The 25,172-nt window shown below is 57.0% G+C and overlaps 2 protein-coding genes across 3 annotated transcripts in view; both read left to right on the top strand.

Moving 5' to 3' along the window:
- LOC128836071 (uncharacterized) lies at positions 1 to 25,130 on the top strand. Its single transcript, XM_054026094.1, has 15 exons — positions 1 to 86; positions 9,761 to 9,939; positions 10,047 to 10,184; positions 10,296 to 10,474; positions 10,582 to 10,719; positions 10,921 to 11,099; positions 11,207 to 11,344; positions 11,538 to 11,588; positions 16,099 to 16,181; positions 16,289 to 16,426; positions 17,243 to 17,410; positions 19,003 to 19,117; positions 21,275 to 21,398; positions 22,677 to 22,769; positions 25,072 to 25,130. Exons 7-15 carry the CDS (start codon positions 11,240 to 11,242, stop codon positions 25,128 to 25,130), a joined length of 936 nt encoding a protein of 311 aa, XP_053882069.1. The 5' UTR covers positions 1 to 86; positions 9,761 to 9,939; positions 10,047 to 10,184; positions 10,296 to 10,474; positions 10,582 to 10,719; positions 10,921 to 11,099; positions 11,207 to 11,239.
- Positions 22,750 to 25,172, top strand: part of LOC128836563 (uncharacterized) — a 35,169-nt gene continuing 32,746 nt past the window's right edge. For both annotated transcript variants that reach the window (XM_054026934.1, XM_054026932.1), the window contains exons 1-3: positions 22,750 to 22,769; positions 23,807 to 23,943; positions 25,072 to 25,172. The gene's annotated coding sequence lies outside the window, so the exon portion shown is untranslated. The remainder of the gene's footprint in view (positions 22,770 to 23,806; positions 23,944 to 25,071) is intronic.

The raw sequence follows: 25,172 nt of genomic DNA, 5'->3' as shown, positions 1-25,172 counted from the left end.
ACAGGTGCTGCTCAACGGCTGCGGGAGCAGCCTCTACGTCAGCATCATGACATCTCCAGAGAGAGGCTGGCATTGCCCCCTTGGCCGTAAGTACCAGCCCCTGCAGCAAGAGAAGGAGCGCTGTGTGTCCCCATCACAGCCTGAGGAGGTGTCTCAGTCTCCCACTGGGTGTACTCATTGGGCCGAAGAGAGAGAGCGTGTCTCTAGCCAGTGCTATAGTTGAGCCGGAACACGCCGAAACGCTCTCCTGGTGCTATTCAGCAGCACTCAGAACCTCAGGGTGAGAAGGGATCGCAGGGTCAGCTCGTCCAGCCCCCTCCCACGATGCAGGACTTGTTGTGTCTAACCCACCCCAGACAGATGGCTCCACCCCCGAGAGGAGATATGACCAATCAGGGCGGGGAGTCCCGGGCGGAGTGACCTGTCCTCTGTACTGGGACTTGTGCTGTTCATTATATTCACAAATGATCTGGAAAAGGGGGTAAAAAGTGAGATAGCAGAGTTTGCAGATGATTCAAAATTACTCAAGATAGTTAAGTCCAAAGCAGACTGCGAACAGTTATGAAGGGATCTCACAAAACTGGGTGACTGGACAACAAAATGGCAGATGAAATTCAATGTTGATAAGTGCAAAGTAATGCACGTTGGAAAACATAATCCCAACTATACAGATAAAATGATGGGATCTCAATTAGCTGTTATCACTCAGGAAGGAGATCATGGAGTCTTTGTGGATAGTTCTCTGAAAACATCCACTCAATGTGCAGCGGCAGCCAAAAAAGCGAACAGAATATTGGGAATCATTAGGAAAAGGATAGAGAATCAGACAGAAAATATCATAATGCCATTATATAAATCCATGCTATGCCCACACCTTGAATGCTGTGTACAGATGTGGTCGCCCCATCTCAAAAAAGATCTATTAGAACTGGAAAAGCTGCAGAGAAGGGCAACAGAAATGATGAGGCATATGGAACGGCTTCCTTATGAGGACAGATTCAAAAGACTGGGACTGGTCACTTTAGACAAGAGACAACCACTGGGGATGCGATGGGGTGTACAAACCTCATAATGGGCAATCAGGGGTTAAGGAGCTGCTCTGGGCCCAGCCATCTCTGCCTCACCACACCTGCAGGAAATGCTCCAGCTGCAGGAGGAGTTAAAAGGCAGGGCAGTGGCTGGTTTGGGGGCAGCCCAGGGAAGAGAGCAGACCTGTGACCTTCATCTCCAGCAGAGGAGAGCGGAGGGAAAGGCAGAATCTCTGCCCGTGACAGCTGAGGAAAGGGAGGGCTTTACACAGACACAGCCTGAGAGGGAGGCGTTCCCCTCTCCCTCGCATATGGGCTCTGAGTTTTGTTCATTTCCCTGTACTGTGGATGACCCCATGTCACGGAGTACCCAGGCGATGCTCTGGAACTGCTCCCTACGAAGCCAGTCAGGACTCTGGTGAAGTCTCTTCTCTGTGAGCAGACTGTCTCCAGGGCAAGAAGCTCACACAGCTTCCACTTTCCTGGGTCTGACCTTGGAGCATTCAGCATCCTCTGCCCCTCTGTGCGCTTCCCACAGCGAGTCTGCACAGGCGGGGTCCTGGGGAAGCCAGAGGGTCCTGCTCCCCAACTTCGCAGTCAGACGTGACTCTTAGCCAGCCAGTAAAACAGAGGTTTATTAGATGACAGGAACACGGTCTAAAACAGAGCTTGTAGGTACAGAGAACAGGAGCCCTCTGCCAGATCCATTTTGGGGGGCAGTGAGCCAGACACCCACATCTGCACTTCACTCCACATCCCCAGCCAGCTCCCAACTGACTCTCTCCAGCCCCTCTTCCTCTGGGCTTTGTCTCTTTCCCAGGCCAGGAGGTCACCTGATTCCTTCGTTCTCCAACACCTTTAGCTGGCACCTTGCAGGGGGGAAGGGCTCCGGCCATTAGTTGCCAGGAGACAGAGTGTCGGCCATTTATGCACACTGGCCTTTATCCCATTACCTAGAGACTTAAGAAATGCATAGGGGAAACTGAGGCACCCCTGCAATATTCAGAGGAAACATTAAGAACTGTCCCACTTCGTCACACCCCATGGGGAAAGCCCTAGGATTGCGCTGACCTAGAATGGGGGCCATACCACGGGAGGAGGCAGTGGCTGCCCGAGAAAGAAAGAGAGCTGCCCTGCTGCACACAGCTGCCAGAAGGTGCCTGGTGGTGAACCGACACCCATCACGTCGCCCAGACCCAGACCCAGACCCAGACGGAGACTCTGGGACCATCGCAGGGAAGTGCTAGGAAGTGGCCCAGGGAAGGCAGCCTTAAGCATCCCCAGCTGTCAGATCACTGGGCTAGGGGTCAGAGCCTGGTGGACTGGTAGGGCCTGGGCTCCACTACCAACAACCCTCCAGAGCCAGCGCTCAGAGCTGGAATCAGGAATTGAGGTTGGAACAAGGCACATGCAGGGCTGGGAGCCAGGCAGGAGCGAGGGCAGGGTGGGAGCAAGCTGAAGCCTGTGGCTGTGGAGTCCGTCCTGCGCTCAGGCAGGGTACAGGTCTAAGCCACGGAGTGACATGGGGCAGTTGAAGCTGCTGGTTCTCCTGTGAGGCCCACAGACCAGCCCTAAGAGGCACCAGCCCAGTGCCTGGCTCGTGGACTGGCTGGGCCTTGCACAGGAATGGCTCATCCTGCATGTGGGTCAATCAGGATCTAGTTCCGGGAGGACTCATCACCTCACGTTCCAGGGCAGTGCACCGGACCCTGTACCGGCTGTATCCTGAGCTTCAGACCAGAAGGAACCAGCAGCTCAGTTGGTCTGATCTCCTGTACGTCACAGGCCACCAGCCCCACCCTGCCCCCAGATACTAACCCAACACCCAAAATGAGACCGAAGTGCCACAGCCCCCGGCAGACTGGACTGTTACGTGCCACAGGCTGAGATCAGGAGGGGCCGAGGGGCACTAGAGCCCGAGGCTCTGCAATGGCAGGGAAAGGGTTAAGTGAGAGACACCCAGATAATCCTGGTAAGTGACCCACCCCCCACGCTGCAGGGGAAGGTGAGAACCCCCAAGTCACTGCCAGTCTGACTGGGGGGGAATTCCCCCCCAACGCCACACACGGCGATCAGCTACACCCTGCGCATGGGCACAAGGACCAGCACTCACTGGCGGCGGGAAGCGGAGCTGGCGGAGTAGAGCAGGCTGGGGCTGGGTTGCTCCGCTTCCTGCCACTGCTGGTGAGTGTGTGTGTGTGTGGGAGAATCCCTTCCCCCCAGCCCCCTCCCCTGAGTGACATGACTGGGGCTGGGGCGAGGGAAGTGGAGCAGGCTGCTCCCGGCCCCCCGCTAATCCCCTGGACCACTCTGGGCCTGTAGGGCCCCCAAAAGTGCCCCCCCCACAGCTCCTGCCCCCCCCAGACCCTTGTGGGGGGGAGGCCTGGGGCCCCACACAGCCCCCCGTGGGGGGGGCTGCGTAGGGCACCCAAATGGCTAGGGACGGCCCTGATCGGAAAAACAATTTCTTTCTTTGATTCTGTTTCAGACAGCCACATAGCCCAACCTCTCGTTAAAGTGCTTTCATATGTATGTTGCCCAGTTTTTTCAAATTTAAATATGTTCTCATTTCATATACTACTAAGATAGCTGCCACAAGTCCCCAAGATCATGGTTCCGGTAGTTGTCTGGGACCACTCAACCCTGGCCCTGATTGATTCGGACTGTGGCCAGACGCTAATCCGTCAGACCTTGGGGCCCTGGGCCGACCCCCACCTGGGGACGATCTGGCTGCAATGCATCCATGGCGATGTGTGGCCCTACCCCAGTGCCCGGATCCCGCTAATGGTGGCCAGGGTCACACGACGGATGGTCATCAGCCTGGCTCCTAGACTAGCCTACCTGGTGATTCTGGGATGTGACTGGCCGGCATTTGAGGAGATCCTTTGCTCGACCCCTGCGCTGGAAGGAGATTACCCCGAGGCCCAACGAGAGGAGGAGGAGGAGGCCTCGGACCCCGATGGAGGGACCAAGGAACCTGAGGACCCCCCGCCTGGGCTGGCTGTCAAACTCTGACTTAACACCAACTTTTGCCGTGATCAAAGAGCAGACCCCACCCTTAGTTGGGCCTACGGACAACTAGCCGCTGTCATTGGGGTCATGATTGACTCCCATCGCGCAAATCAGTGCGCGTTTTGAGCTATGCCATGACTCTTAACCAGATGGGATGGGATCCCCACACAGAAGAACCATGGACCCAGCTGCTGGTGCCTCAGTGCCACCGACAAGCAATAATGAAGCTTGCACACGACATCCCTGCCGCAGGGCACTTGGGCCATGAAAAGACCCTTGCCTGGATTTTGACGCAGTTCTTTTGGCCCAGCGTTCACCAGGAGGTGAGGAACTATTGTAGCTCCTGCCTGGAGTGCCAATTAGTGGCTCCCCCATGGGTATCCAAGGCTCGTTTGGTTCCCATGCCCATAGTGGAGATGCCCTTTGAGCAGGTGGCTATGGACCTGGTGGGCCCGCTCCCAAGAAGTGCCACGGGATTCCAGTATGCACTAGTCATCATTGATTATGCCGCCCATTTTCCCAAGGCCGTGCCATTGTGGAGCACCACCGCCCGAACCATCGGCGGTGAACTAGTGAAGGTCTTCGCTCGAGTGGGCCTGCCTCGGGAAATCCTAATGGACCAGGGCACCAACTTCACCTCCCGGTTGTTGCAGCAGGTATGCGAGCTCCTGGGAGTTAAACAGTTACGCACTTCCGTCTACCACCCACAGACTGACAGTCATCAACAAAATTTTCCCTGTTCGAACTACTATATGGCTGCTGCCCACGAGGCCTATCAGACTTAATGCGGGAGACATGGGAACAGTCTCCGTCTCCAACCCAAGGCCTCCTGAAGTATGTTCTCCAGCTCCAGGAGCACCTCGCTCAGGCTGGAGCCCTAGCATGCGAGAACTTAAAAGCCGCGCAGGAAGTCCAGGCACGAACCTATAACCAGGCAGCGCAGGTTCGTGCCTTTGAGCCAGGTGATCGGGTCCTGCTCCTCCTACCGTCAAGCGAATCGAAGCTGCTGGCCGGGGCTCTATGAGGTGGCCTAAAGATTGGGCTCGTCACCTATGAGGTCCACCAGCCCAAGTGGCACAAGAAGACCCAGTGATATCATGTGAATCTATTGAAACCATGGCGGGAGTGGAAGGGCCTATTAATTAACCCTTACCCACCAGAACCTGAGTTGGGTCCCCGCGTGCCCCTGACAGAGGACCTCGCAGGCCCCCAGCTCGGCAACATGCTCACGGTGGAGCAGCGAAAGCAGGCCCAATGTTTCCTGTAGGCTTTCAGGAGAACCTTTACGGTCCTACCCGGTTACACGACCCTGGTCAATCATGCCATCCAGACCGAACCGGGGAAGGTAATCCGGGAGACGACCAGGCCCTTGCCGCACCGAATGGAGGAGGAAGTACAGGTCATGCCAGCCCTAGGAGTCATCGAGATGTCGCAGAGTGAAGTGGTGCAGTCCGGCAGTCTTGGTACCCAAGCCCGATGGAACACAGCACTTCTGTATAGACTTCCGGCGGGTCAACACTCAAGGTTCAATGCATATCCTATGCCCCGTGTGGATGAACTGCTTGGTCACCTGGAGGAGACCCATTTCATCACCACCCTCGACCTCAGTAAGGGGTACTGGAAGATCCCGGTCGACTTCATCTATAAGGAGAAGATGGCGTTCGCCACCCCAACGAGACTTTACCAATTTACCCGGATGCCCTTCGGCCTCCACGGGGCCCCGGCGATGTTCCAACGACTAATGGATCGCCTTCTACGGCCCTGTGACGTTATTGACATAAACTGGGACCATATAGATCATTGTTGCAACCAAGGTCCTGTAGTGGCACCCAAATCTATACTGTCTGTATGGCAAACTTATGCTATGCTTCTGGGTGACATCCCAGACAAGCTGAGATTAGCTCTGCCTAGCCTGCTTGATGGCCCATTAAGGACCATCAGCTATACAGTGGACTCATTGAGAGAAGGTAAGTATGCCTTCAGACTCAGCAAAGTATGCAGGAACTTGCCCATGTGACTCCAGACTCCATTTTGCTGTAATTTTCCACAGTAAGAACAAAGAGGGGTTCTTACACCTGGAAAAGACTATATAAGGCGGATGCCTCATCTCCATCTTGTCTTCAATCCTGCTTCATACCTCTGGAGGGACTTTACTGCACTGAAGCTCTGAACAAAGGACTGAGGACCCATCCCAGCGGGGGATGTATTCCAGAGACTTGATTTGAACCTGCAGTTTATTCCATCGCTGCTGCAAGCTTGAACCAAGAACTTTGCCATTACTATATGTAATTGATTCCATTTAACCAATTCTATCTCTCATCTCTATCTTTTCCCTTTTATGAATAAACCTTTAGATTTTAGATTCTAAAGGATTGGCAACAGCGTGATTTGTGGGCAAGATCTGATTTGTATATTGACCTGGGTCTGGGGGCTTGGTCCTTTGGGATCAGGAGAACCTTTTTTCTTTTATTTGGGTATTGGTTTTCATAACCATTTGTCCCCATAACTAGTGGTACTGGTGGTGATACTGGGAAACTGGAGTGTCTAAGGAGATTGCTTGTGAGACTTGCGGTTAGCCGGGGGGTGAGACCGAAGTCCTCTTAGTCTGGCTGGTTTGGTTTGCCTTAGAGGTGGAAAAACCCCAGCCTTGGGCTGTAACTGCCCTGTTTGAGCAATTTGTCCTGAGTTGGCACTCTCAGTTGGGTTCCGCCAGAACTGCATTGTCACAGGCCCCATCAAGAGTATGCAGTGGCCTATTTGGATGACGTCTTGGTCTACAGCTGCCATTGGGAGGACCACCTGGAACGCGTAGCCACGGTCCTGAGATCCCTGCAAAAGGCAGGACTAACGGCCAATCCAAAAAAGGGTTGTATTGGATGAAAGAGGCAATGTACCTCAGATACACCATAGGGGGAGGATGGGTGAAACCCCTTGTGGGGAAGGTTCAAGTACTGGCGGCCTGCCCGCCACCCACCAGGAAACGCCAAGTGCGACAATTCCTGGGGCTCTCCGGCTGCTATCGGCGATTCATCCCCCAGTTCGCTTCCATTGCAGCCCCCTTGACGAGACTTTTGACTAAGGACAGGCCCCAACGCATGCCGTGAATCCAAGAATGCGGGAAGCCTTCTGGACACTCAAGGAGTGCCTCTGCCGGGAGCCGGTCCTATATAGCCCGGACTTTGACCGTGACTTCATCTTTCACACAGACGCCTCGGGGTAGGGCTCAGGGCTGTCCTGTCCCAAGAAATCAATGGAGAAGACTACCCGGTCTTATATCTTAGCTGGAAATTATTCCCCCATGTGACGTTGTTGACATAAACTGTATAAACTGCTTCTCCACCCTGGTGTGTTTATTGGCACGAAGCACACCGGGCAACGAATCCGGCTGTTGCTGTCCTGGGGACTCTGTGCCGGCAACAGTTTTGGCCCCCAGCGTGGGGCTCGAGGCTGAAATTTAGCCTTGCCCGGACCCCTCTCGGAGGTCGACAGATTGCGGCGACGCCCGACGCCCAGTGCGCACCGATGACTTTACCAGGGGTCTCGGCGGAGACGTGGTTTGGACGACCCCGGAGGGCACAATGGTGCAACGCGCTCGAGCAGTGGAGAAGCAGCGGCGGGTGATGGTGGGGAACCGGTCCCGTGGATAAGGTAGGAACAGTTCAGTGGGGACTTTACCTGTTTTGACCTGAGGACGCCTAGTGTCTCCCTAGAGTATGGGGCAGGGACAGAGTACTGCAGGCAGGGCAAGGTGTATGCCCTTAGAATGCATTCTGGTGAACTGGAAAGTGTTTGGATTGGATCCGTTGATTAAAAGTAAACTGAAAAGATTCTGTACAGTAGACTGGCCTCAATATCAGCTAGAGGACCGGGAAAGGTGGCCACCGGAAGGATCACTTAATTATAACACGATCCTTCAATTACTCCTGTTTTGTCAGCAAACGGGTAAATGGAATGAACATATGTATGTACAGTTGTTTATGTTGTTAAGAGATAGGTCAGATCTTTTGCAAAAGTGTAATTTGACTCCGACAGGTTCGGTAGTAACTACTGTTAGTCCCCAGAACCCTCCCCCCCCACAGCTGTAATGGCAGATCCGGTGACCCCTTCGGCTCCAATACCCCCACCATATAAGGACAAGGTGCCTCAGGTCCCAGAGATTGCCCCCTCGGTGGGATTCTATCCATTGATTACTGAGACTCGGATAGCCCGTCCTGGAGCAGACAATCGCCTGGCCACTACTATGCAGGTCTATATGCATGTGCCTTTTAACCCGGTGGACCTAGCAGCCTTTAAGGCACAGGCAGGGGAATTCTCTATGAACCCAAGCAAGTTTATCTCGGTCTTTGACATCTTCATCATCTGGACCCATGGAAAAGAAGCCCTTGAGGAATTTCACCATGATTTCAATAATTTCCATCCCACCATCAACCTCAGCCTAGATCAATCCACACAAGCGGTCCATTTCCTGGACACTACTGTGCTAATAAGCGATGGTCACATCAATACCACCCTATACCGGAAACCTACTGACCGCTACACTTACCTACATGCCTCCAGCTTCCATCCAGGACACACCACACGATCCATTGTCTACAGCCAAGCTCTAAGATATAACCGCATTTGCTCCAATCCCTCGGATAGAGACAAGCACCTACAAGATCTCTATCAAGCATTCTTAAAACTACAATACCCACCTGCTGAAGTGAAAAAACAGATTGACAGAGTCAGACGAGTACCCAGAAGTCACCTCCTACAAGACAGGCCCAACAAAGAAAATAACAGAACACCACTAGCTGTCACCTTCAGCCCCCAACTAAAACCTCTCCAGCGCATCATCAGAGATCTACAACCTATCCTGAAAGATGATCCTTTACTCTCACAGATCTTGGGAGACAGACCTGTCCTCATGCTCTAATAAATAAATTTGTTAGTCTCTAAGGTGCCACAAGTACTCCTGTTCTTCTTTTTGCGGATACAGACTAACACGGCTGTTACTCTGAAAATCGGTCTTTGAAGGGTGCCTGGCTAGCTCTAAGCCTGACTGGGATGAGTGTAATGTCCTTATGCGGACCCTGCTGTCTGAGGCGGAGCGTAATCAGGTTGTGTCTAAAGAAAAGGAAAAGAGGCAAGCGAAAATGATGGTTGCAGCAGTACAGGCCGGTGGCAGGGGAAAATTCCAGGAAGGTGGAAGGAGCCGGGGAAATAGCCAATGCTATTTCCTTTCTCTACCAAACTTGTAATCTCATCGAAAATCAGATCGCAATTATCTTGGCGGGAAATATTTTCCATACACCCATGTTGATTTGCATTAATTAAATTGTCTTCTTTAATTCTTTATTAATTTAATCTTGTACCAGCCGCTCTATTATCTTGCCTGGGATCGATGTCAGGCTGACAGGCCTGAAATTACCCAGGCCATCCTGTTTACCGTCTTTAACAATTGGTCCAACTGACTCTCCCTCTGCAGTGTATATGGAGCCTGGGCACTTAACTCAGGGCTGTGAGTTCACTGGGCAGCAGGGCACATGAAGCTAGGCATGGCATGGCAACGCTGAGACGAAGTCCCTTCTGTGGTTCTAGCCAAGGTCACACAGGCTAGGAATTGAACCCAGCATCCCAGGCCTTAGCGCCCAGCCCACCCCTCCTCTCTAGGGGCCTTGGGGGAGCGTGGGAAGGATGGAGGCCCTGCAGTGACATCTGTTTCCTGTTCTTGGCTGCAGGCCACCAGAGCCCTATACAAGATCCTCGAGGAGCAGGCCTGCAGGCAGAAGGTGAAGGAGCTCTTCCCTCAGCTCTCCATTGCCCTGCTGTTCCAGATCACATACAAGGTGGAGCCGTCCATGCATAAGCAGAGGGTGCATAACCAGGAGGACACACTCACACCCCTCAGCCCCGTCAGGTACCGCCAGCCCGACACCCCGCCTCGGTTCTGAACCATCTCCCGCAGGCACGCGGCAGGGCCTGGCCTGGGCTCGCTCAGTAACAAGAGGCTTGCTCTGCATGCAGGTGTGCGGTGAATGCCATGCAAGCCTTGCTCCAATGTGTTGGCTACGGGGACCAGGTCACGTTCATCCAGAAGCTGGGTGGCTGGGACATGCTCATGAACTCCGACATGCACCACAAAGGCGTCTTGCTGTTTGCCCGGTGAGTGTCTTGTCCCCATTCCGTGGCGGGGGGCGCTCTCTAGGTGCCTTGGGGGAGCGTGGGAAGGATGGAGGCCCTGCAGTGACATCTGTTTCCTGTTCTTGGCTGCAGGCCACCAGAGCCCTATACAAGATCCTCGAGGAGCAGGCCTGCAGGCAGAAGGTGAAGGAGCTCTTCCCTCAGCTCTCCATTGCCCGGCTGTTCCAGATCACATAGACGGTGGAGCCGTCCCTGCATAACCAGAGGGTGCATAACCAGGAGGACACGCTCACACCCCTCAGCCCCGTCAGGTACCGCCAGCCCGACACCCCGCCTCGGTTCCTAACCATCGCCCGCAGGCACGCGGCAGGGCCTGGCCTGGGCTCGCTCAGTAACAAGAGGCTTGCTCTGCATGCAGGTGTGCGGTGAATGCCATGCAAGCCTTGCTCCAATGTGTTGGCTACGGGGACCAGGTCACGTTCATCCAGAAGCTGGGTGGCTGGGACATGCTCATGAACTCCGACATGCACCACAAAGGTGTCTTGCTGTTTGCCCGGTGAGTGTCTTGTCCCCAGGGCCGGCTCCAGGCACCAGGCACCCAAGCACATGCTTGGGGCGGCACCTGGTAAGGGGCGGCGGGGGGAGCGCGGCGCGGCATTCCGCGGGTGGGAGGGGGGGGCGCTCTATAGGTGCCTTGCGGGAGCGTGGGAAGGATGGAGGCCCTGCAGTGACATCTGTTTCCTGTTCTTGGCTGCAGGCCACCAGAGCCCTATACAAGATCCTCGAGGAGCAGGCCTGCAGGCAGAAGGTGAAGGAGCTCTCCCCTCAGCTCTCCATTGCCCGGCTGTTCCAGAGCACATAGACGGTGGAACCGTCCCTGCATAACCAGAGGGTGCATCACCAGGAGGACACGCTCACACCCCTCAGCCCCGTCAGGTACCGCCAGCCCGACACCCCGCCTCGGTTCTGAACCATCGCCCGCAGGCACGCGGCAGGGCCTGGCCTGGGCTCGCTCAGTAACAAGAGGCTTGCTCTGCATGCAGGTGTGCGGTGAGTGCCATGCAAGCCTTGCTCCAATGTGTTGGCTACGGGGACCAGGTCACGTTCATCCAGAAGCTGGGTGGCTGGGACATGCTCATGAACTTCGACATGCACCACAAAGGCGTCTTGCTGTTTGCCCGGTGAGTGTCTTGTCCCCAGGGCCGGCTCCAGGCACCAGGCACCCAAGCACATGCTTGGGGCGGCACCTGGTAAGGGGCGGCGGGGGGAGCGCGGCGCGGCATTCCGCGGGGGGGGCGCTCTCTAGGTGCCTTGGCGGAGCATGGGAAGGATTGAGGCCCTGCAGTGACATCTGTTTCCTGTTCTTGGCTGCAGGCCACCAGAGCCCTATACAAGATCCTCGAGGAGCAGGCCTGCAGGCAGAAGGTGAAGGAGCTCTTCTTCTTCGAGTGCTTGCTCATATCGATTCCAGTCAGGTGCGCGCGCGCCGCGTGCACGATCGTCGGAGAATTTTCTATGCTAGCAACACCCGGCGGGTCGGCTGTGGAGCCCCCTAGAGTGGCGCCTTCATGGCGCTGGATATATACCCCAGCCGACCCGGCGCCCCCTCAGTTCCTTCTTACCGCCCCTGACGGTCGTTGGAACTGTGGAGCGCGGCATAGCTGTTCTCCACTCTCCCTAGCTTATCCTGTTTTTTGTAGATAGTTGTAGTTGTAGTTGTTGTATAGTGTTAGATAGTTGTTCATTTTACTTTTTAATAGTTGTAGATAGTTAGAGGGGATTAAAGGGGGTTGTTCTCCCCCCTTTTTTCCCCCGGCGCATAGCCGGGCTCATGCCCAAGGCTCCCGGCTTTAAGCAGTGCGCGTCCTGCGCTAAGCCTATGCCCACGAGTGATCCGCACGACTCGTGTCTGAAGTGCCTGGGAGAGTCCCATCAAACAGATAAGTGTAAGATCTGTAAGGCCTTCAGACCGAGAACCAAAAAGGAGCGGGACTTTCGGCTTCGGCAACTCCTCATGGAGGTGGCACTTAGCCCGGGCACTCCATCGGCGCGTCAAGCCCCGGCACCAAGCGCCTCGGTGTGCAGCGCCCCTGCGGCACCGATTGCTTCTGCACCGCGGGTAGAGTCGGACAAGCCTCCGCGGCACCGGCCCCCTTCGGCACCGCACCCGCCACAAGTGCCTCGGCGCCGATCCTTGTCCCCGGGACATAAGAAATCCCGCAAGGCGCAGAAGACTGCTGTCCTGAAGACGCCAGCTCCCCCGGTGCCGGGGGTAGAGCCGCGTCCGCCTTTAGACCACCAAAAGCAGGTGCCTCCTACGCCATTGACTCCGGCTCCGAGGCCGTTGAGTCCGGTGCGGACTGGATCACCACCTCCATCAGCGGTGGAGCCTTGTCTCCCGTCGACCCCAGAGACCTTCGCGACGGCGAGAGACCTTATTGCTCTCACGGATCCGGCACCGCTCCAACCACCGGCACCGTTGGCTCCTCGTCCGGTGCAATCCAGGGGCAAGCCTGCCCTGGTGCGCCCGCCATCTCAGGGAGCGGACCCACGGCACTGCTCCAGGTCGCGAAGCAGGTCCCGACGCTGCTCGCGGTCCCGGCGCCGACTATCACCTCGGCACCGGTCGTACTCGCGGCCAAGATCCTTGTCGCGGCACCGTTCTACGTCCCGGCACCTTTACGATCATCGGTACCGATCGAACTCCAGACGTAGTTCCCGGCACCGGTACGAGCGACGCTCGGCTTCGAGGGGCCGCTCCCGGCACCGTGCCTACTCGCGGTCACCTTCATCCAGGTCCAGATCAGAATCTCGGCACCGACGTGGTCATCGGCACCGATCCCGATCTCGGTACCGCTCACCGGCACCGCACAGGGACCGGTCATCTCCGGAGCGGCACCGAGCGGCACCGTACCATCCGGAGCTAATTTCGACGCGATCGGCACCGCCCTGGCCCTCGAGATCGGTGTCCCGTTCCTCCGATGGGGCCTCGAGATCGGCATACCCCCCTCAGGGGCAGGCCGCTGAGGCGGACATGGGCCACTGGCAGGAGGTAGCGGAGGATCCCGCTCAGGGACCTACACACTGGTCGTTCTGGACCCCGTGGGCGTATCACCAAGCGCAGGGGGCTCCACCATCAGGCTCTCGCTCGATACACTCTGAGCATAGGGCTCCAGAAGCCACCATCTCCCGCCCTCCCCCAGGGGGCATGGAGGCTCCCGTGCCCACACCACCTGACGACCTGGACCCAGGGACAGGCGACGCTCCGCTCCAGGGCTCATTGGAACAGGACCCGCCCTTAGATCCCTTGCCACCTGAGGCATCCTCCTCATCTTCCCCAGATGAGGCGGTGGCAGGCACAACGGCCACAGGTCCGCCCCCGATAGATCTTCGGGCACACCAGGACCTATTACGTAGGGTGGCACGTAATATGGACCTACAGGCAGAGGAGATAGTGGAGGTGCAGGACCCCATTGTGAACATCCTCTCTGCGGATGCCCCATCCAGAGTAGCATTGCCCCTGATTCGTACGATCCAGGCTAATGCCACTGCGATATGGCAAACTCCTGCCTCTATTCCACCCACAGCCAGAGGGGTGGAAAGAAAGTACTTCGTCCCCTCAAAGGACTATGAGTACTTATACACTCATCCCCAGCCGTGTTCACTGGTGGTGTCATCGGTGAATGCAAGGGAGCGCCACGGTCAACAGGCTGCAGTGCCCAAATCGAAGGACGCTAAGCGCTTTGATTTGTTTGGGCGTAAGGTATATTCAGCCAGAGGGCTGCAACTTAGAGCGGCTAATCAGCAGGCGCTCTTGAGCCGCTATAACTTTAATTCCTGGAACTCTATGGGGAAGTTCAAGGAGTTGGTCCCCCAAGACTCCAGGGAAGAGTTCGGGGCCTTAGTGGAGGAGGGTAAGAAGGTGGCACGGACCTCCTTAAAGGCCTCCTTGGATATAGCGGACTCGGCTGCGAGGACGCTGGCTTCAGGTATCGCCATGCGGAGAGTCTCCTGGCTCCAGGTCTCGGGCTTGCCTCTGGAACTGCAGCAAACCCTGCAGGATTTACCCTTTGAGGGACACGGGTTGTTCTCGTACAAGACGGACTCTCGACTGCAGAGCCTCAAGGACTCGAGAAAAATCATGCGCTCCCTAGGGATGCATGTTCCGGGACCCCAGCGCAGGCCATTTCGGCCCCAGCCTCAGAGGTTCTACCCCCCCCCCCCTTGGAAAGACCACCTGTTTTACGCTTTCCCTCCATTTCCTCTGGTCCACAAGGTGCTGCTCAAACTGCGCAGAGACCAGGCACAAGTAATTCTAGTCGCTCCAGCGTGGCCGAGCCAACACTGGTACACCACACTGTTGGAGCTCTCGGTTCAAACACCGATCCCACTTCCGTTGTGTCCAGATCTCATCTCTCAGGACCACGGCCGACTATGTCACCCCGACCTACAATCACTCCACCTCACGGCGTGGTTGCTCCATGGTTGAACCAGGCAGAGCGACAATGCTCGCACTCGGTCCAGCAGATTCTGCTGGGCAGTAGGAAGCCTTCGACACGGACCACGTACTTGGCCAAGTGGAAGCGGTTCTCCTGTTGGTGCGAACAACGAGCCAAGTCCCCGTTACAGGCACCTATTCCTCTCATATTGGAATATCTCCTATCCCTAAAACAGCAGGGCTTGGCGATATCTTCAATTAGGGTTCACCTGGCCGCTATATCGGCCTTCCACCCGGGGGAACTCGCGTCCTTGGTATTCTCTAACCCGATGGTCGTTAGATTCCTCAAGGGCTTAGACCGGATGTACCCACAACAACGTCAGCCCGTTCCGACGTGGGATCTCAACCTGGTTCTCTCCAAGCTCACAGGGCCTCCATTCGAGCCACTGGCCACCTGTTCACTCCTGTACCTATCCTGGAAGACAGCCTTCCTCGTAGCCATCACCTCAGCAAGGCGCGTTTCTGAACTCAGGGCGCTTACATCCGAGCCCCCATACACGGTTTTCCATAAGGACAAAGTGCAGCTTCGTCCACATCCTGCCTTTCTTCCTAAGGTGGTCTCACCGTTTCACATGAATCAAGATATATTTCTCCCAGTCTTCCATCCTAAACCACATGCTACTCGCCAAGACCAGCGTTTGCATTCTTTGGACGTACGCAGGGACCTGGCTTTCTATATTGACCGCACAAAGCAGTTTAGAAAGACGACGCAACTCTTCGTTGCAGTGGCCGACCGGATGAAAGGCTTACCGGTCTCCTCACAATGCCTGTCCTCCTGGATCACGTCTTGCATCCAGATTTGCTATGACCTGGCCGGTGTCTCGACGCCGCACCTCACCGCTCACTCAACGAGGGCCCAAGCTTCCTCGACTGCCTTCCTGGCTCAAGTTCCGATCCAGGACATTTGTAGAGCTGCAGTTTGGTCATCAGTCCACACATTTGCAGCTCACTACGCTCTGGTACAGCAGTCCAGGGACGATGCTGCATTCGGATCAGCGGTTTTGCTCACAGCAATGTCTCACTCCGACCCCACCACCTAGGTAAGGCTTGGGAGTCACCTGATTGGAATAGATATGAGCAAGCACTCGAAGAAGAAAAGACGGTTACTCACCGTTGTAACTGTTGTTCTTCGAGATGTGTTGCTCATATCCATTCCAAACCCGCCCCCCTTCCCCACTGTTGGAGTAGCTGGCAAGAAGGAACTGAGGGGGCGCCGGGTCGGCTGGGGTATATATCCAGCGCCATGAAGGCGCCACTCTAGGGGGCTCCACAGCCGACCCGCCGGGTGTTGCTAGGGTAGAAAATTCTCCGACGATCGTGCACGCGGCGCGCGCACACCTGATTGGAATGGATATGAGCAACACATCTCGAAGAACAACAGTTACAACGGTGAGTAACCGTCTTTTCCCTCAGCTCTCCATTGCCCTGCTGTTCCAGATCACATACACGGTGGAGCCGTCCATGCATAAGCAGAGGGTGCATAACCAGAAGGACACTCTCACACCCCTCAGCCCCGTCAGGTACCGCCAGCCCGACACCCCGCCTCGGTTCTGAACCATCATCCGCAGGCACGCGGCAGGGCCTGGCCTGGGCTCGCTCAGTAACAAGAGGCTTGCTCTGCATGCAGGTGTGCGGTGAATGCCATGCAAGCCTTGCTCCAATGTGTTGGCTACGGGGACCAGGTCACGTTCATCCAGAAGCTGGGTGGCTGGGACATGCTCATGAACTCCGACATGCACCGCAAAGGCGTCTTGCTGTTTGCCTGGTGAGTGTCTTGTCCCCAGGGCCGGCTCCCAGGCACCACGCACCCAAGCACATGCTTGGGGCGGCTCCTGGTAAGGGGTGGCGGGGGGAGCGCGCTGCGGCATTCCGCGGGGGGGGGGGCACTCTGGTGGCGCGGCGTGGCGCTGGGGGGGCGGGCTCCGGTTGCGCGGGGCTCGGCGAGGGGGCCGCCCGGGCGCGGCGCTGGTGGGGTTTCTGGCGGCGCTCGGCGGGGTGCGGGGGCGGGCTCCGGCAGCGCGGCGCTCGGTGGTGGGGGCAGCGCGGGGCTCGGCGCTCGGGGGGTTCCGGCGTGCGGCGCTCGGTGGGGGTGCGGCACGGGCGCGGCGCTGGAGGGGGGTTCCGGCGGCGCTCAGGAGAGAGCGGGGGCGGGCTCCGGCGGCGCGGCGCGGCGCTGGGGGGGCGCGGCATGGGGCTTGGCGCTCGGGGGGGGGCGGGCTCCGGCGCTCGGCGTGGCGGCGGCACGGCGCTCGGCTGGGGGCTTTGGGGGGCGGCGCTTTTTTTTGCTGCTTGGGCCAGCAAAAAAGCTAGAGCCGGCCCTGCTTGTCCAGGGGGCTGCTGCCCAGCACTGTCCGCAGCAGCATCTCCTGTCCCTGGGCCCAGGACACGGCCACATCGCCTTCCCCGCTGGGTGAGACGCGGCTCCCAATCGCCTGCGTGGAAGAGGCCACAGCCTCTGTGCCGTTGGCCGAGGGGTCAGTCGGCTACTTCTCCACCCTGCGCTGCCTGGCGTAAACCGCTTCCTGCCTGGCTCTGGCAGGTGTGGCTGGGCAAAGACAGCCTCCGTCATGTCTGTCTGCAGCGTTGGTGTAGTCCTCGAGGAGCAGGCCTGCAGGCAGAAGGTGAAGGAGCTCTTCCCTCAGCTCTCCATTGCCCTGCTGTTCCAGATCACATACACGGTGGAGCCGTCCATGCATAACCAGAGGGTGCATAACCAGGAGGACACGCTCACACCCCTCAGCCCCGTCAGGTACCGCCAGCCCGACACCCCGCCTCGGTTCTGAACCATCGCCCTCAGGCACGCGGCAGGGCCTGGCCTGGGCTCGCTCAGTAACAAGAGGCTTGCTCTGCATGCAGGTGTGCAGTGCAAGCCTTGCTCCAATCTGTCAGGCCCAGCACATGAGAGAGACAAGGTGGGGGAGGGAATGTCTTTGGCTGGCCCAGCATTCAAACTCCGGTTTGAATAAGGACTGGGAATGGCTGAGCGATTACAAACATTGAATCTATCTCCCCTTGTAAGTATTCTCACACTTCTTATCAAACTGTCTGTACTGGGCTAGCTTGATTATCACTTCAAAAGTTTTTTTTCTCTTAATTAATTGGCCTCTCAGAGTTGGTAAGACAACTCCCACCTGTTTATGCTCTCTGTATGTGTGTATATATATCTCCTCAATATATGTTCCATTCTGTATGCATCCGAAGAAGTGGGCTGTAGTCCACGAAAGCTTATGCTCTAATAAATTTGTTAGTCTCTAAGGTGCCACAAGTACTCCTGTTCTTCTTTTTGCGGATACAGACTAACACGGCTGCTACTCTGAAACTTGTCTTAGACCAATCTAAGATATTCCCTAACCCACCTTCTGTCTCTCATCAACCAATATCTGGGCACATGAGAAAGGCCACCGAGCCCACCGATGCCCTTCTTTGTCTGCAGTTCTCTTGCAGCCTGTCACGGAGTCCCCGGGCAATGCTCTGGAACTGCTCCCCACAAAGCCAGTCAGGACTTTGGGGAGCCTCCTCTCCCTCGTAGCAGACTGTCTTCAGGGCAAGAAGCTCACACGGCTTCACCTTCCTGGGTTTCTCCTTGGAGCATTCAGCATATGCCCCTCCGTGCGCTTCCCACAGCGAGTCCCCCGAGGTGGGGTGCTGAGGAAGCCAGCACCCCCCCCCACTTCGCAGTCAGACGTGACTCTTAGCCAGCCAGTAAAACAGAGGTTTATTAGATGACAGGAACACAGTCTAAAACAGAGCTTGTAGGTACAGCAAAGGGGACCCCTCAGCCAGCTCCATTCTGGGGCCCAGCGAGGCAGACAACTCCGTCTGCACTGACTTCCCGTCCCCAGCCAGCTCCCAGCTGAAACACCCTTCCAGCCCCTCCTTTTTGGCCTTTGTCTCTTTCCTGGGCCAGGAGGTCACCTGATCTCTTTGTTCACCTTTAGCTATCCCCTTGCAAGGGGGGAAGGGCCCTGGCCATTTGTTGCTAGGAGACAGATTGTCAGCCATTTATGCACACTGGAGACTTAAGAAATGCATAGGGGAAACTGAGGCACCCACACAGTATTCAGAGGAAACATTAAGAACGGTCCCACTTGGTCACACAGCCCAGCGCTGCGTGCTCGGAGCTGGCCTCGTGGAAGAGCTCCCTGTAGAGTGATTAAGGGTCTGGGTCTCTAGCAGTTAGGCCGCTGGGCATTTTAAGCCAGCAGGAACTAGTCCATGCCAGCTGCACGTGACTAGTCACCCGGGATCCCCTGTCCTGTGGCACTGGTCTGGTTAGATTTGTAAATGGAGAACCAGTCCTTGCCCACCTTGATGATGTGGTGTTTGTGTTTCCCATGCCAGGGCCATGGTTTCGGTCAGTTTCCAGGAGCGTTACTGGATTTTCCACGAGCTGATGGCCATCCTCAACTGCAGGGATGATAGGCGGTACATCCCGGCCATTGCGTTCTTCATTCAGGTGAACCTCACCGGCGGGTGAGGGTCGTGAGAACAGCCCCAGCCCAGCAGTGACTGTGGCATGGGGCTGACCTATGGCCAGGGGCAGCAGGTTTGTAGAAATTTTGGTGGTGACCAGCAGAGCCCGCCCCTCCAAACTCTGCCCCCCACCTGCCTAAGTCTCTGGGAGGGAGTTTGGGTGGGGGGAGGAGGTCTGGGGTACAGGCACTGGGCTGGGGTAGGGGATTGGGGTGCAGGAGGGGTGAGAGGTTGGGCCCTGGGAGGAAGTTTGGGTGGGGGAAGGGGCCTGGGGTGCAGGCTCTGGGATGGAGTTTGGGTGCTGGATGCAGGCTCCAGGCTGGGGCAGAGGGTGGGGGTGCAGGAGGGGGTGAGGGATGCATGCTCTGGGAGGAGTTTGGGGACAGGAGGGGGTGTGGAGGGAGGGGGTACAGGCTCTGGGAGGGAGTTTGGGGGCCGGAGTGGGGTGTGGTAAAGGGGTCGGGGTGCAGGCTCTGGGAGGAGTTGGGAGGGTGCGACGCTTACCTGGGGCTCGTAGGCAGGGCGGGCCTGGGGGCCTCCGTGTGCTGCTACCCCCAGGCACTGCCCGCGCAGCTTCCTACTGGCTGCAGGGGCGCTTGGGGTGGGTGTGACGCAGTAGGGAGCGGGGTGGATTGACCTGGGTATGTCGGTTAGTTTTACTGGACTGTCTGCATGGGGGATGGGAGAGCAGGGGATGACTTTAGGTGAGGGACAGGACCTGAGCTTGTAACCTGAGCCAGGAAGGGGGGTGGGGCGAGTCGACACCTTTGCCCTGGAAACTGGACAAAGGGAGAGAGGGAGAGAAGGAGGAGGAGAGAGCCTGCGGGAGGGGTTTTGGTTTCAGTTTTGGGCTGGGTGGGAAGAGGCAGGGAACCCCAAGTCAGGGGTCTAAGGCCTGGTCCCCACTTCGGACTAAGGTACGCAAATTCAGCTACGTTAATAACGTAGCTGAATTCGAAGTACCTTAGTCCGAACTTACCGCGGTCCAGACGCGGCAGGAAGTCTCCCCCAGTCGATGCCGCGTACTCCTCTCGGCGAGCTGGAGTACCGGCGCCGACTGTGAGCACTTCCGGGATCGATCCGGGATCGATTTATCGCGTCTTAACCAGACGCGATAAATCGATCCCAGAACATCGATTGCGTGCCGCCGGACCCTCCGGTAAGTGAAGACAAGGCCTAAGATCCTTGCCCCCCAGAGGGACCTGGCTGAAAGGGTCCTGGTTGTACCTACAAGCCCTGCTTGGGACTGTGTTCCTGTCATCTAATAAACCTTCTATTTTACTGGCTGGTGAGAGTCACGGTGAATCGCAGGAAGGGGGGGTGCAGGGCCCTGACTCCCCCACACTCCGTGACAGTGGGACACAGACCCACCCCACTCAGGGGCCGCAGGGAGGGGCCGGCAGCCATGTGGAGCAAGCAGGCAGGAAGCCGCTCAGCTCCGCTGCACTGCTGGTGGTGAGTGAGTGCCCCGGGCTCTTTTAAATGGCCCGAGAGACGCGGGGGCGGAAGGCGGGGCCGAGGCCCATGGTGCCCAGGCACCGGGGGCCCATAGAACTCGCCGCCCATGCCTATGGCTGGGAGAGGAGTGGCCCTGAAGGCTCTGGGGGTGGGTGGGTGACCAGGGGCAGGGAAAGCTCCTAGAGCCCTAGGGGTGGAGTCACTGACTCTGGACATTGTTACCTGCCCCAGCTGGTGTCGCGGGGCTGGAGCAAAGCCCAGGGTCGGGAGTCTCTTGTTCCCCAAGGCTCAGCTCCATAGAATGGTCCCTTGTGTGACCTCGGCCCTCAAGCCCCCTCTGACGTCCGTATGCCATGCGCAGGCCAGGCCCATCCACGGCCAATTCACCTGCCCCCCGCAAACCGGGTGGCCCTTTGGAACACAAGGCTGCAGCCCCCTCCCTCCCTGCTCCGCATGCAGCTGAGCCTTAGTGAGGGAGCAGGGTAGGCCTTGATCTTGGCTGGAGCCTCGAGGGGCCGTTGCACTAGCAGGTTTCAGTGGGGCACACACGGTGACCAATCGCGGCGCCCGGCGTACAGCGCATGCCATGCCCGTGGCAGGTGGAGCTAAGGGCCCCGTGGCAGAGATGAGTCGTGAGGGGCCAGCCCCGTTCTCTAGCTTGTTTCGCTGTTGGTGTGTTTAGCTCCTCCAGTGCCCTGACCTTGGCAACGAGCTGGAAGATGCCATCCTGGACCTGATGAGCGGGCAGCTGAGAGACCCCAACACCATTCAAACACCTCTTCAACCTGGCCCTTCCCCCAGAGAAGGTGAGAGGGGAGGAGAGCTGGGGGATAAACCCAGAACCGCAGGGAGCTGCTGCACTGCTGGGGTCATTGAAACCTTCCCAGGGGACATGGCCCTGGCCTGGAATCAGGAGTCCTGTGTTCTATTCCTGGCTCTGCCACTGACCTGCTGGGTGACCTTGGGCAAGTCCCTGCCTGGCCTTTGTCTGTTGTTCTGCAGGGCCGGGCCTGGCTCCTGCGGGGTGCGTCTCTGGGTGTGTGCAGCACCTGGCACAGCCAGGCCTGATTGTGTGTGGGGTCTCAGTGATCCAAAGAAACCTAGCACTAGAGTAGCATGAGAGCTGCAGACTCTAGACCCCTTAGCTAAGAGCCAGTTGGCTTTAACCTCATGTGGTAGAGGCTCATGCACTAAGCTCCAGAGGTCCCAGCTTCGATCCCGGACAAGCTCCCACTTGTAATGCCGAAAGACCCCAGTAGCCAGCGGGTGGGATCGAACCTGGGACCCGTGGAGCCTCGTGAATGGCTCTGAGCTAAGGCTGTAGAGCAGACTCATTTTTCTCTCTCTCTCTCTCTCTCTCTCTCTCTCTCTAAGTGGTCTCAGTGTCACTAGAGAGGACAGAACACCACACCCAGAAGGTGTGTGGGTTACAGGTAAATACAGGCAGGGATGAGGTGCTCAGATACTGCCGGAATGGGGGAGTCCTATAAATAGTGAGTGAATGGGGTTCGTTGTGACTTCTTGATTCTGGATCCCTTCAGAGACCAACCCCCCTCTGGCTGCAACCTACAGACCTTCGCCCGCAGGATCAGAAGGATGTGTGCTAGGTAGAGCCCAGTCACTGGAGCCGCCGGCTGCCCCCGCTCTGCTAAAAGCCAGCCTCCCTCCTTTGGGGTTTCGTGCACTGCAGCCTGCCTGAGCAGGGTGAAACACTTGGTGACTATGCGGGAGGCTCTTCCCACCACCCCAGACCCTGGCTTCTTCCCCGTATGCAATGTCATCAAAACAACCTAAGGGCAGAACAAGATAATTATAAATTTCTTATGCTTTAAAAAAAAAAAAATTACTTGAGTCATTTTATGAGATCAACTCTTTCCAGCAGGGGTTGATTTAACTATTAATTTTGTGAGACAATTGAAATAAGCAGGTTTTTGTTTTATCTAACTAAATGTAAAAATGTTTATTCTAGGTTGCTTGCTACTATACTATGATCCCCCTTACTCTCTTAATGCCCCACAAATGTGCCTGTATTCATCACAAATGTTGGAGAGAATGCATTAATAGTAACATGTTTATTATTTTAGGACACTCTGTGATACAGCCTTCAACCAAGTGTCCCCGAATGGTGAAATTATTGAAAGGCCCTGGCTCATATACTCACCCGGCTGTGTCTTCTGGTTTGTGTGCAAATTGTTTTCTCTGAACAGCACATCTGCACTAGCTAAGAGAGGATTTGATTCAAGGGATCACATTGGCAGACTTGCTGCCACACAGGCCTTGGAGAGATGAGCTGCGAAACCCCCACAAAGGGCGGCTCCTGGCACACAGCTCTGTAGCACTGGGACCCCGTACCCGTGAGCGCAATCCAGCAGGGCCCTGGGCCAGCCCCTCCCTCTCCCACTGCCGCGCTCTGGCAGGCCAGGGCACAGTTCACGACTTAGCACTGACTGGCTGCAGGGATCCTGGCGGGCCCTGGTATGGTTTTAGCAGCATTTTCAATGTTCGGGAAAAGCGAGATCTGTGCAATAGGCAACGTAGTTCCATCTGGGCACCAGCCAGCTCCTGTGCCCCAGAGAGCTCCCACAGCTCACACTGAATCAGGGACAAAGGGAGGCAGGAGGTTGGCAGAGTAGGTACCAGCCTTCCTGCCGCTCTCCCGCCTTCTGCTCCTGCCCCTTCACCGTGGTGTCTGAGCAACTCCTGCTGCTCACGAGTCCGCCCGCCCTAGCTCCCTCACCCCACTGGCCTCGCCCACCTGGGAACTGCCATGGCCCAATAATCCTGGGGGAAGGGATCAGGGTAATTTCCCTGGGCAGGAAGAATCCTGAGTGGTTGGATCCAGCCTGTCTGCTGTGCAGATTGTGAACTAGCAGAAGGAGAGGTGGAAGTGACCCAGGGGAGGCCGTTTGGCCTGCAGGATGGGGTGCTGGCCTGGGCATCCGGAGACCTGGGTTTTAATCCTGCCTGTACTGCTGACTGGCTGGGTGACTTTGAGCACATCCATTTGCTTGTTTCCCTACTGGCTGCCTTGACTAGTTAGAATCTGAGCCCTATGGCCCAGGGATTGTCTGCAGCACCTGGTGCAACAGGGCCCTGATCTCAGCTGGCATCTGTAGGCGCTGGTGGAACAGAAATAACTGGGCTGGCCCTGATGCTGGACGGGGCAACGGCCTCTCGTCACTCACAAGCAATGCCTTGTCCTGGCTTCTTGCAGAATGGCTGAGGAAGTCCCCAAGATCCCCTTGAAGACCATCCGTGCCTAGGAGGAGATGAAACCTCCCCCAGGGAAGAGTCGGGGGAAGAGCCCACAGCAGCAGCAGGAGCTGTGTGCGCCTCGGCCCTTCCGTGCCGGTGAGTGGGCACCTCCTGGGTGGGCGGAGGGGGGGGCTGCAAAAATGGCCGAGGCCATGGCCCTGCATTGCAATGGGGCCTGGCCCCTCTGGGGGTTGGGTGGCAAGACCAGGGTGTCACTGGGGGGAGAAGACTCCATAGACCTTGTACTGCTCTGGGCTGCCACGAGATGGAGAGACAGGAAAACCCAGGCGGGGGGAATGGCCCCTCGTGCTGGCAGCAGCTGCAGCCTCTAGAGCTGATCGGGGCATTAGGAGCGGCGGCGGAAGCATCAGGTGGAGGCTGACTGAATTGCCCACCCTGATCCTTCACGCTGCAGGGTTGGAGGATGTTTTCCACCCATCAAAGGGGATGCTCGGTGCACAGTGGGTTGTTAAAGCCTAGGATTGCAGGGGGCTGGCCAGGGCATCAGATGCCCCCTGGTGTTGCAGCCCCGTCTGCTGGCTCCTTTGCAGGGGGTCATGCATGTGGCAGCACAGGGCATTTTGCGGGGGGTTGATGATGGGATCCCAGTGGCTCTGGCTAGCTGTTGGTGGCAGGAGAGGCAGTCAGAACGGGCAGGCTCTGGGTCCCACACAGACTGGGCAGTTCTTCCCTCTCCTGCAGCAGGGACCAAACTGATTCACTGCCAGTCCCTCTGCCCCCTCCAGCAATGGCCCAGAGGTCAGGTACACCATTCATGGCCTGACATTGTCCCTCCTTCCAGGTGTGATGCTCCCCAAATCCCCAAGCTGAGCCTAAATGCTGGGCGGGGAAGTGGGGTGGCCGCTGGAAACCAGGGCTCTGACTGGATCTTTGCTGGGCTGGGCAGCAAAGAGGTGGGGAAGCTAGGGATCGCTGTGCCAGACCCTGCCGTGCATCGGGGCTGCTTCCCTGCTCGAGCGGGGGCAAGGGTTTCCTCTAAGATCTCTTTTCAGAGTAGCAGCCGTATTAGTCGGTATCCGCAAAAAGAACAGGAGTACTTGATGCATCCGAAGAAGTGGGCTGTAGTCCTCGAAAGCTTATGCTCTAATAAATTTGTTAGTCTCTAAGGTGCCACAAGTACTCCTGTTCTTTTTTCTAAGATCTCTGTCACCCAGCCTGCAGCTTGGCAGCCCCAGGTATTACCACCGCTCTGTCTTTGATCAGATTCACCATCCCCTTCTAACACCGCCTGCTTTATGGAGCCAGACTCGGAGGTGAAATAGGCCCTGGACTACATTGACGCCTTTCTCAAAGGCAGTGAACAG

Source organism: Malaclemys terrapin, chromosome 4, assembly GCF_027887155.1.
Source record: "Malaclemys terrapin pileata isolate rMalTer1 chromosome 4, rMalTer1.hap1, whole genome shotgun sequence".
Lineage (NCBI taxonomy): Eukaryota > Metazoa > Chordata > Testudines > Emydidae > Malaclemys > Malaclemys terrapin.
The sequence above is the reverse complement of the archived record's forward strand: the minus strand, read 5'-3'. Positions and strand labels throughout refer to the sequence as shown.

Coding starts and splice junctions, on each gene's coding strand:
- LOC128836071 (XM_054026094.1), top strand. CDS start 11,240: ATGTGTTGGCTACGGGGACCAGGTCACGTTCATCCAGAAGCTGGGTGG. Junction 11,589..16,098: donor AGCAGGCCTGCAGGCAGAAG/GTGAAGGAGCTC, acceptor CTGCTGTTCCAG/ATCACATACACGGTGGAGCC. Junction 22,770..25,071: donor TCACCCGGCTGTGTCTTCTG/GTTTGTGTGCAA, acceptor GTCTTTGATCAG/ATTCACCATCCCCTTCTAAC.